The following is an 11,810-nucleotide window of genomic DNA, read 5'->3' as shown; positions in this document are numbered from 1 at the left end:
CCCCGCCGTTAATGGATCCGAACATGGCTCCTCAAACGGAACCACCACCGAATTCTCCACCACTAGACTCGATCGCGACTGAAACTCCGTCTCCAGTTACTGATGCTCCCATCGTGCCACCTTTTACTGAATCATTGCCGGCGCTATCTCCAATTTCTGCTCAGGTTCCGCTTCAAACTGTCTTCACGGTCGCAGAAACGTCAACCCATTCAACACCTATCAGTGACAATTTAGGATTCGCAGATCATTTACATCAACTATATCATAGCGGAGATGTAGCTTCTGGACCGTCAAGTATTCTGACGTTACAAGAATCAACATTATCCCAGCAGTCAGGAAACAAGGGTTTCACAGTAGCGTCACCAGCGACTTCGATTAGTGAAGCTTCTGTACAGGACGATACGTCCAGTAAGAATCCTTTTAGCTCAACGATTGCTGTCATCGCTTTCGTTGCTACTGCATGTGTGGTGACAGGGACTGTCGTTGGCGTGGCAGTAGCTCTTCACAAGAAGCGCAGGTTGCTCGAAGAATGCAAAAATGACAACGGCGACATGTCGGACGATTCACTCGGATCAAATTTCGTACACGTCAGCACACCACGACATCAGGCTTTAATGATGCAGTCAGTAGTGTGAAGGATAGCGTAAAACTCATAGTTGGAAGATTTCAGTACTTGATATCTCATGTATTAATAATTTTATCAGAAGAAAATTGAGTTTTCTGTCAAAAGTCGTGCACATATCAAGAAGCTCAAAAAATTTCACACGACAATAGCTCAGAGCCTGCATAGGATAAGCACAAGTATAGAACTTCGTTACAATTGCGACTGCATTAAGCATCTAAAGAATGTCAATACTGTCAGAAGACAACGCATATCAAAATGTGTACCACACACTACGTTCACGTTTTATAAAAATCCGAAAATTGACTAATCCAAGTATCGTCCGCAAGCTGTCATCATATCCAAGATTGCTCGCATTTACCAGTCGCAAAAGAATCATTTTTCGCTGGCCGACACGTCAAACTACTTTGACGTGTGGGCCGGCGTATTCATTAGAGTTTAATGAATTTTTATCTGGTTAAGTAAAAGAGATGTCTTCAATCCGAGACCTTATGGAAGCTTATGGATTCACCTCGGCAGGATTGCATTGGAACTGTTGTTGCTTACAACTCGCGCACCCTTTGCCTTTCGCTATTCTCGAGGTCTGGGCGCTGTATTATTACTCGTGTCTAATGAGCAGAAATGTTGAGGTCAAATAGTGATTATGGTTAAAGTCTACCCAAATCTTCACGCCTTGAATTGAACCTCGCAAGGTCGAGCATAAGACGACAGTCCAATCTGACTTCTGCTTCACAAAAGTGACTTGAAAAGCTGTCAGAACGATGGGATGACATACCTTCTTCACCCAGTTCTCGGATTTCGTATAGTACTCTTCGGCACTTCCACCTTCGTTCAAGCTCAAAGGCACGGTTTCACGAGGAGCAGATTTACTCGATTGCTGCTCTAAGCGCAGAAGTTATATGTTGACCGAGTGGGATATTTAATTTTTGCAAATCTTCTTTCCAGCTCGTTTCGCTCTCTGTTTGAACGGTAGACCCGCACACATAGGCATGAACGAGCTTCACCGAGGCACTGAGGGTAGCTTTTAATAGATCGAAAGTAAACCCACGAAGTGATAGAGCCTGTACAGTTGCTGTGAAGTTTGCACGTCAAGCGGGCAAGCTTGGTTTGCTGAGCCAGGTTCAGCCTACTGGCAAGGAGATGAGCATCATCGTAAGCTCCGCTGCGAGCGTATTATACCGTTAAACGGAGGCAGTTCATAACCTGCGCACAAATCGTAGGGTTTCCCTGACCAAGGTAAGATTTTCGAAAGCGAGTGACAATTTTGCTGGATGTTTCTCGAAGAGAGCAGGGTGGGGACCCGAAAAGTAAACATGATACTTCTCGTTGAATTGGGAACTTTCATGGCATATGTAAATTTCGTTTGGCCTGCAGTTGCTTTGAAAGGAACAATAAGTTTGTTCACAAAGCACCTCTCATCGCCATTAAAGCAATCGTTAGCTTTTTTGCGTGAGATAACGCCAAGATATTGTGAGCTGTTATTGGTTATCGATAAGCCTCAGAGTTCTTCTACATGTGCGTACAGTGACCATTCAAAACTGACAATTCTTTTAGATCGCCAAAATGGTTTTTTTTAGGATTCGCGACGGTGCTTATCAGGTCACACCACGACCTGAGTGTACAACATTTACAAGACTCGGCTCTTAGAAAAGAAACATGTTGGCAGTGAATTAGCTAAATCACGATTTTCTGAATTGTGATCGGAGGTGCAAGGCTGAATATTAATCACGGAAGTGACACAGTCAATTTTTTCATCGTGAGAGGCTGGGTCACATGGAGCTCTGTGTCATTCCTTCATCATGTTCAGAATACTTCGTCGCGGTGCCATAGTTTGGCACTTCTTAGCCTCGTTTGAAGGTCGAGGACTCATTGTTAAAGGTCTACTCATACCACAATATCCTTCGTGCACCACTAACAAGCCATAAGATTGCGATCCGAAACGTAAAACATTCAGATGTTAAAACAATGTGTGATTTGGTAAATTAACATCAAGTCTTTTTGAGCGTAACTCTATGCTTAAGATTACGAATAAAATAATTGAGATAAGCAAAATGGTGCACGACAGGTTACACTCTACATTTGAAGCGGTCGACTCACTTCTCTCACAACGGAAACAAACAAATGGATTGGTTCTTGCGACCTCTTAAATCCTGGCGATATTGGTCGTATTTATTTCCACAGGCGAGCTAAACGAATCGAAGGCTCGAATCATCGCTTCGTCACGATCAATGCGTTTGTCTTCAAGTTGCTTCTTTTTCACAGCAAATACAATAGCACCCAGAGCAATGACACCTACAACAGCTAGAACAATGAGTGCAATAATTATTGGACTTGTGCCGGATGACTTTGCAGCAGACTTGGTATATATTTGCTCTGGAGTATCACCATCATTTTGTTCAGCGGTTTCAACGGTGCTTTGATCAGACTTTAGAATCGACACGTCACTTTTGTCATCAACGGGCACAATTACTTCGCCAGCATTGTAATTCGTATCACTTTGATCAGTCTGCGTAGCATCTGATATTGTTGTCACCTTTCCAGCATTAAATTTTTCTCGATCTAATAAATTAAATCGGGGTCGCGTTTCAGGCAATGGTTTCTGGTCCAATCCAAACCGCAATGTAGACAAGTCACTGTTTGTTCCTGATTGATCCACTGGCCACACGATTCCAGCTTTGGAGTCAAGGCCTTTCGAGTTATCGAAATTGAACATCTCGGGGTTAGCAGGTGGCATTGGAGTAGCAGCTGGAGGAGTCGGAGCGGCGGCTGGAGATGCTGGAGCGGCATCTGGAGCTGGAGCGGCATATGGAGCTGGAGCGGCATATGGAGCTGGAGCGGCAGCTGGAGGCGTCGAAGGGGCAGCTGGAGGCGTCGGAGGGGCAGCTGGAGGCAGCGAGACTTGTTCAACTTGTTCTTGTTGCGTACTGCTTCCAAAGTTTAACATTCCATCAATACACGCATTGACCGTAAGGTTCACTTTTTCAGTTATCGTTTCACCTGTCGTGGACGTGAGCTCGACATTTACCGCCGACATTTCAACATTCGAGCCTTTAACGAGTAAATAATAGTAGCACGAATCCACCATCGTCACGTCTTGGTTTGCAATCTTGACACTAGCGATACCAGTCGCAAAATTCGCTGGTTGAATGGCCAGCCATGCGTTACTACTACCAGTTTTGGTACAATATTTGATATTGCCTTGCACAGGACATGCTGCAAATGACCACTTAATCTTGTATCGAGATGGATCACTTCCTGTGAGTTTTTTAAAAACTGTTGGAGAGAGATCGAGATCGCCGGCTTTACATTCAGGACACCTATCAACAAGATATACGATCTCTGTGCTGGTCGTATCACTACATCGAGGGTCATCGCAAGAAACTTGAGCACAGCGACCACAATTGTGAGTCGATTCCCACTGTTCATTGTTCAAAGCGGCATAATTTTCACCAACTCCAGGATCATACATAAAGTTACAGTTCCCACTTGATACTTGGCCAAGCGTATACGACGTTCCTTCACCTGTGAATATTTCATCACTTCCTGCAAATGATACGAGAGGAAAGACCGTTAAGAACGTAAGTCGTCGCAACATTGATATCACTAATGGTCACTCGAAATTCGTCCGAAACAAACAAAGTGACTATTGCGATTGCATGGTCATGGACGATTGGCAAGGATAGAGCAAATCAAGCAATTGGACAATCGCCAGACTCTTCGATAAGGCATAAAGACTCTGGCGTGATCGCTGTCGTTCACTACCACATGGTTCGATAATCTCTTGGTCTCGGTTCTTCAATTCGGATTTTATACTCGGTTACGAACTGTACTATCCGCAGAATTATTATTGTATATTAGGGGTACAGAAACGTACTTCCACGTCATGATTGAATTGAACCCTGTGTTATCCGGACATATGTATTTTCTGATGCCAAAAAATCTGATGCAGACACGAAAATCTAGACTACAAATACTTATCTTAAGTATTAAAATCTTAATTTGTTAGCATTAGTTAATTTATTAGGGTTTAAGCTCAATTGCTCACGCTTTGTTATCGTTTTGTTCCTACCTTGTCGCTTAAATTACTTATTCCCGCACATTACTATTTGATGATAAAAAAACATTACTTCGAAAATTTAGTAACACATAATTCCTCGTAAATCGGAAAATTCAGTTTGAATTCAGGTCGTCGAGGCTACATTGTCGATTCTGCTATCGCGAAAACTACTGTCGAGCGTTGATAGTCTTACTGTACATGCAGTCTTGTGGTTCAGCTCCGATTACAAACACTTTCGGTGTGTTGTTTAGCCGAGTCGTAATGTTTTGTACAATAAAAAAGGCTTGTCGGATCGGAACGGTTAATGTAGACTACATCATTTTGCGCGGTAGTCATTGTTTACACGGAAAGCATTACTCACTTGAAAACGAGACATACAAGAGTTCTATTATCATATTTTGTTGCTCGCTGTAAAACTAGATGCGCGATTCTTGAAATGGTATCGTCGATCTTTAACGAAAGCAATATGTAGCTTTGTGTAGCACACAGATCTACGATTGATAGCCGCTGGGAAAATCAATGTTGCTTTAATTTACATCGTTTTGAAGCTAACAATAGAATGCTGGATTCTCCACAATATATGTTTGTAACGATGCATAAACCACTTTAAGCTAATCTTTAAAGAACCATAATGTTCGACAAATTATTCTAAATTATCCTGAGAATAAGGATTTTGGTGTTTAAATATGATAATCCTGTCACTTTAAGAAATCGAATATTATCAGTATCGTATCAATTTAGCAGCTGCATTGACGAAGATGGAATCTGTGGCACTACTCCACAAGCGGAACATGCTTGCTGATGTCGAGAGAAAACATATTCGTAAGACATATATTTTTTATAGACCAGTGATGATCAACTTATAAAATTTAATTCGTGACGTGCGCTACGATATGAGTGGCTTCTTTTGTCAAGACTTAATCAAAATATAGTCTTCTTCACTCGACAATCTAAACATAGTCGAAACGCACCGATCGCGAATCCTCAGCATTCAATATTGTTGCAACACCACGTGGACATTTTCGTCATAATGTCATTTCTTGTGATAATGGAGTGGTACTTAAAATCAATTGTGTCTATTGCAAACCCCATCAAGTTCAAATATAGTGGTCGACAATTTTTCGATTCATGTACCGATTTAACGACCAGTTGAAGTAAAATCTAATACGCCATGACAAGATCAATTGGGAAAGTCACGAAAGAATCAACATCATGTTAATAACACAAATCCATCTCGTTCTGCTTTGTCTTTGTAATTTTGAAAGTTCTATGCTTCAGTCGTAGTCGCAGTCCAAACATGATCTTTTTCAACGCTTCGTACTTAAGAATCGTCAAATCTTATGTTGTCGATGTGGGATGGGACTGACTGACGTGCCTGGGAGAGAGTACTATTTTTTTTAGTGTTGACGCCGTGGGGTTCATAACGCATTGATATTCGTAATGGTCTCATTCGATACTTTTGCAACGAAACGTACCAGCTTTTTAACGTCAATGACGTCTGATACTTCTGTCAAGATTAAAACAGATCGAAATGTAAGCAAACGCTACATGAGTCCATTTCCACCATTGCGATTGTCTCCAATGAATACAGTCGAACTAGAAGGTCTTGGACAGAGATTAGTCGCACGTAATATGGGCACATTTGAATCCTTTTTGTTTGAAAATCAAAGTCATGTGGATGAGGACCAGTGGAAATTCATTTCATCTGAAAAGAACATAAAAGCGTACGTACAACACAAGCGCACAAGCGAGTCACCACGCAAATCAAAATGTGAGGAGAATTCGGAAGCTGAAATGCCTATCCTTCTCGTGACTGGGACGATAGAAGGCGATTTGGATGATGTCATGTATGGAATCATTGCACTGACAACCGATCAGATGAGGATCAAAACAACTTATACTCGGGATGGAATTTCGCGCAGTTGTATCCTCGCAACCGTCACACCTCCAACATACGATGCTCCGTTTAATTCACTATGCGTCAAGTGGTCGGAATGGCATGCACCTATTGGTGTGCGTACAATAACAAACCATCGTGATTTTGTCTACATGGAAGCTACAGGATTTGATCGTCTTCGTAATGGAGAACGGGTGGGTTATCATTTAGGTCACTCCATTCAGTTTCCCGAAACGCCAGAACTTGATACGCATATTCGAGGCAATAGTTCAGTCAATATGTTTTACCGTCAACGTACGAAAAATGTCATTGACGTGTTTATCAAAGGTTTTTTCAATTCAGATGCTGGAATCAAGCGTGCAATCATTGTACGATCAGCTGCACGTACACTTTTGACCGCTGGACGACATGTCCATTGTGGTCGCATGAAAAGACTTTCATGGGTTTTGAGGCATCGATATTCCAACGGAGCGTCCTCAATCGACTCGGAATATACTGAGAATGCATCTTGCAGTTCTACTATCGACAAAGGTTGTTATGGATGTGGCAAGAAACAATCACTTTTTCTTCAGGCTGCAAATCGAACAAATCAAGGCGCAAAAATTCTCAAGAAGAAAAGGCACTGTCAAATTTGCACACGGTACATTTGTTTGGACTGTAGAAAGCAGCACTACGTTACATTCTTACTACCAAATCAGCGGTTACAGCGACGTCTAATCACAATCTGTCAAAAATGTGAACTTGATGCTTTTTCGAAAAGTGTCATGACGATTGTCCGAGACGAACTGCTGCAAAGTGATCACTTCTTGCGATTTAACATCGACGACGTCGTGCGTCAATGATCTATTATAGTCAACTATTCAAATGTGTCCAAGACAAACGATTTTTTTAGAAATATCGTTGGGTGTATCATCATCATTGAAAGCAGTAAGTTTTTTATAAGCAAAAGTAGTAAATAGTCGTCTGAGTACTATTAGTAGGTGAGTAACGAAATATTATGTCTAAATCGCCAATTAGTAATTTAAGAAAAAAAATTATAGTAGTAAATTATTGTCGAGCGCTTATTGGAGGAATTCAGACAAAGGGTATCTTTATCCAGACATGAAGACCATCACCGCGATTCTCGCTCTGCTTTTAGTCTCCTCGACGTCTGCATCGGAAACATCCCATCTGAGACTTCACTCTGTAACTTCAAATGATCATAATACAGAGGAGCGTTCGATGAACCAGAAGGCGCTGGCCAAGAAACAGGACATGTTTTATCGCATGGCCCACATGAAGTCAACGCCATGGGACTCGCAGCCTGAAGAGCGTCAGGCCAAATGCCAGGATTTGTGTTTTCTAAATGAGTTCTGGGATGTTCAAAAAGGTCGTAATTGCTACAACCGTCCCACGAGTTTGTGCTCTGTCTACGAAAATGGTCTTGCGTCTATGAATGTGGTGCTCACCGTGGCGGAATGCATTTGCAACAGCACAAGCACCACTACATCGTAATACCTTAGCGGCTGGGTGCGAAAAGGTAACCTCTTCTGCGATATACAAGAGCTCTCATTATATGAGTTGACCGTTGTGATTAATATGCGCGGTTTAATAAGAGGTAATGATGGTCGTATACTTTTGGCACGGCTAAAATTAATAAAAGCGAACAAGTCATTATTATAAGTTTGAGTTGCTAGAACTGTATCGTGTCATCCTTATTAATATAATCGTTCTAATGGCTGAGAATTACAGTATAATTGCAGATGACGCTTAGTTGTAATATAGTATTTCGACTTAGATGGCTCTTGCATATGCATTCTCCCTGATCGCTTAGAGCACTGAAGAAATTATGAGAAAGTAATGTTCACCATACTTTACGACTGTGCGGAATGTATACATAGAGAATGCAAGTATTGCAGAAGCGGAAAATATCTTTAAAAAGAAAAAAATGTTTTTTTTAATTCTAGTAAATAATTTAAAACCTTGCAATATTTCTTTAAAAACTTAGACTTTGCGGGTGTAACTTCGTTTGAACTTAACAAGTTGATTATACATGTTCGTATAAGGACAAAGTCTTCGAAACTTCCCAAGATGCTGAGGCATTTCTCCATATGCACGAGGAAGTTTTCCTCGTAAAATGGCAGTCAAGTCTTCATTAAGCTGCCGCGCTGCTAATTCCTCGGTCTCTCGAGGATGACGAGTATAAACGTGTGGACGCTTCTTTTCATCCTCTTCGTCATGCTGTCGACGTGCAATCACTTCAGCTAGTTTTGCGCGATCAAAATGAAGCGGATCTACAATACCAAGTGCATCCAACATTAAAGCATTCTTGATTTGCATATCCAGATCATTTTCTCGTGCCATGGAAGGAGACGAATTAATTTCAATAAGCCATGGACGCAAGTCCGAATCCAAAAGTATATCATACCCAAACAGATCAAAACTATTCACTTGAAACGGAATTTCGTCCTCCCCACAAATAAGTGCTTTGAGCACCACTTCGTCAATGTTTCGTTTCACTTCAACTACGTCCACACCCTCAGCTGCAAGTCTCTTCCAAAGATAAGCCAAAGATAATTTTGTTCCACCAGAATCTGCTGCAGTGAAATCTCCTTCATTTTGCCAAGTCTGCTTCACTTCTTTGACATTTGCACTATCAGTAGTGAAGTTTTCGTTTTTCTTTTGGATACTGCTATTCGTCAAGTGAACAAAGATATTGCTGATGTCGCTATCTTCATATGGTCTAGTACATAAACGAACAAATCCTTCATCGTAAATAAAAGCTTCAAGCGGATTGAATGATGTTACAAGTACATATAAACGTAGATCAAACTTGTAACCATTTAATAAACGTGGAGCAGCAATGTACTCTTGAATCACAACTTGATCTCCATAAATCAATTGACTCAAATCATTTATTAAAGAAATACCACGTCCACGAGATAAAGCCACAGGTTTCATAATCCAAATATTCTTTTCTTCCGATATGTTACGATGACGTAATCCTTCACTCCGTTCCTGAAAAGCATGAACAAAAGTTACATATTCTTTTGGTAACAAAAACGTGCGAGGAATAATATCAAAAATTTCTTGTAATCGTCCACCAGTTCCCTGATATTTTCCCAATAGTTTCTTTAAACAATCTTTGCGGGTCAAAGCTTTTGCATGTTGAAAATGATTAACTTTTTGCCAGACTAATAATGTTTGACGTTCAACACGCGGTTTGCTCCATGTCCACAATAAATTCCACGTTGTTTTTAATCCAAGTCCTGCTGGATGATCTTCCCATCGATCATCTAAATGATGTAAAGCTTGCATGACAATTTCTGACACTTCTTTTCGTGCAGTTGAATTAATTCGATAGTGAGGAATCCAAGGTTTAGCTGCTGCCATTGGTACTATTCCGTCAGGAATCACAATTTTTGGACCAAACACTGTGGTGTAGTCGTACATAATACTTTGCCAACTTTCATACAATTTTCGCTGCAATCGCATTGTGTGGTATCCAGTAGCACCAATTGGACGATGATACAGGGAAGAAGACGATGAGCATGTAGAGAGAGAACTACGCATTTGCTCGTATACTGAAGTTAAGATACAATAAAAATTGCGAAAGTAAAAGCGATAATCATTACATGCGAGTACTGGGAGTCGCGGAAGTCCAAGATGTGTACCAGGAAATTCCATTTTGACACTTTGTTGAGCTTCATTTTCTTCAAAAGTGTCAAAATCGAGAATTTCGGTCTTTGTCACATTATCACTCTCCTTGATATCAACGTCATATATATCAAAACTTTCTTTACAGTCTTGAGATTCAGCTTCAAAGTCGTGTTTCATGGTACTGATCGAATTCGCGGAATATGCTTCTTTCTCGACTTGCAATTGTTGAAGTTTTGCTGCTGCTCTGTTAGTCATAAATCTTTCGAGATCAGAAGCAAAAGAATCATTCTGAGTATCTTGCAGCTGATTCTCCTCCTTTTCGTTCCATGTTGATGTATCATCACGAACTTTTTCATCTTCTGCCGCATCAATAGAATCTGTCAATATCACCAACTTCTTTGGCTCGTCATCAGTAATTGGGCTTTGATTCGAATTCGTTTCATCATGTTTTACCATTCTTTCGTCTATCGTAACATTCTCACCATCACTGTCGCTAAAATCATTATCCTCGACCTCCTCAATACTTGAAACTCGGACATCAAGCGCCAGAATAGCCTTTTCATTCGCCTCGTCACTTTCAGAACAATTACTGACATCACTTTCTTCGCTCTCGTCACAACTATCGCTGCTAGCAACGTCTTTGATCATCAATCTCTCGTCTTTTTCACTCGTTCGTTGTATTTTCAGCTTATGAGCCTGCTTTCGCTTCGCTTGCAACTCGCGTCTCGCTTGTAATCGCTGACAAGCCGCTATTCTTCGAATCTCGCGGTTACGTTTGATTTGTTCCGCTCGATCTCTCGTTTCTTCTTCCGGACTTCGTTTCTTAATGCGTGGTCTACTTCGTTTTTTCGACACTTTCTCACCAGCAGAAATCATAAAACCTTTTGGAAGAAGACACACTTTATTTTTCTGTGCGTTAGCTTGGACCATATTACGAGCCATGTCAATTGCTGCCTTCTTACTCTTCCATTTGAAAGGTACAGCTTTCTTTTCATTACAAATCCGTGATGGAATTGGTGTAGTCGTCACAGCAGTTGACGACGAACTTTTCTTTAGTGTCTTTGTTTTAATTGGCGCTAAAGTCACACTCACATCACCTCGAAGCAGCTGAATTACTCGTTCTTGAGCTCGGTAATGCATCAAGTGCTGTTGAATTAGCGCCAGCTGTCGAGTCGCATAATTACCAAGTTGTTTGTCTTCATGTGACGTCAAGCTTTCAAGCAAATTTCGAAGCCCTTGTTCAAGTTTTTCAAGGTCTCGACTATCAAGGAGTGGGATAATCGGAAGAGGCACTAACGGGAAACTGTCCATGTGGTCTATTAATTTCGTCTGTGAGCTCTCAATCGTACAAGCCTCTTGCTCGTTCTCTTGACCGTTTGTAGTCTCAATAAAATGTTCATGCGCAGCTTGGATCATAGACTCGACTTTATCATCCATCAATCCTTTCGAATGCATTACACCAGCCGACGCTGGACGCGATCGACATGATCGTCGTGTCATCATCATTGACTGGTCAACAAGAATAAACGTGGCCAGTTGGTTTCGTCCACAACGTCGCGTATAGTACGTACGACATTTACCAGTCTCTCGACAAG

At 41.2% G+C, this 11,810-nt stretch overlaps 5 protein-coding genes across 5 annotated transcripts; 3 read left to right on the top strand and 2 right to left on the bottom strand.

Annotated features, from left to right (window-relative positions):
- Positions 1-11: 11 nt before the first annotated feature.
- On the top strand, positions 12-635 carry PHALS_12278 (uncharacterized protein; the record flags this gene model as incomplete). The annotated part of the gene is made up of 1 exon (XM_024727798.1): positions 12-635. One exon carries the CDS (start codon positions 12-14, stop codon positions 633-635), a length of 624 nt encoding a protein of 207 aa, XP_024578340.1.
- A 2,130-nt stretch (positions 636-2,765) lies between these two features.
- PHALS_12277 (RlpA-like double-psi beta-barrel domain) lies at positions 2,766-4,217 on the bottom strand (the record flags this gene model as incomplete). The annotated part of the gene is made up of 1 exon (XM_024727797.1): positions 2,766-4,217. One exon carries the CDS (start codon positions 4,215-4,217, stop codon positions 2,766-2,768), a length of 1,452 nt encoding a protein of 483 aa, XP_024578339.1.
- A 1,902-nt stretch (positions 4,218-6,119) lies between these two features.
- On the top strand, positions 6,120-7,418 carry PHALS_12276 (FYVE-FINGER-CONTAINING RAB5 EFFECTOR PROTEIN RABENOSYN-5-RELATED; the record flags this gene model as incomplete). The annotated part of the gene is made up of 1 exon (XM_024727796.1): positions 6,120-7,418. One exon carries the CDS (start codon positions 6,120-6,122, stop codon positions 7,416-7,418), a length of 1,299 nt encoding a protein of 432 aa, XP_024578338.1.
- Positions 7,419-7,677: 259 nt separating this feature from the next.
- PHALS_12275 (RxLR-like protein) lies at positions 7,678-8,070 on the top strand (the record flags this gene model as incomplete). The annotated part of the gene is made up of 1 exon (XM_024727795.1): positions 7,678-8,070. One exon carries the CDS (start codon positions 7,678-7,680, stop codon positions 8,068-8,070), a length of 393 nt encoding a protein of 130 aa, XP_024578337.1.
- A 489-nt stretch (positions 8,071-8,559) lies between these two features.
- Positions 8,560-11,721, bottom strand: PHALS_12274 (tubulin-tyrosine ligase family; the record flags this gene model as incomplete). Its single annotated transcript, XM_024727794.1, has 1 exon — positions 8,560-11,721. The coding sequence occupies one exon, from the start codon at positions 11,719-11,721 to the stop codon at positions 8,560-8,562; it is 3,162 nt and encodes a 1,053-aa protein (XP_024578336.1).
- Positions 11,722-11,810: the final 89 nt, after the last annotated feature.

This window comes from Plasmopara halstedii (genome assembly GCF_900000015.1).
Source record: "Plasmopara halstedii genome assembly, contig: Scaffold_614, whole genome shotgun sequence".
Lineage (NCBI taxonomy): Eukaryota > Oomycota > Peronosporomycetes > Peronosporales > Peronosporaceae > Plasmopara > Plasmopara halstedii.
The sequence above is the reverse complement of the archived record's forward strand: the minus strand, read 5'-3'. Positions and strand labels throughout refer to the sequence as shown.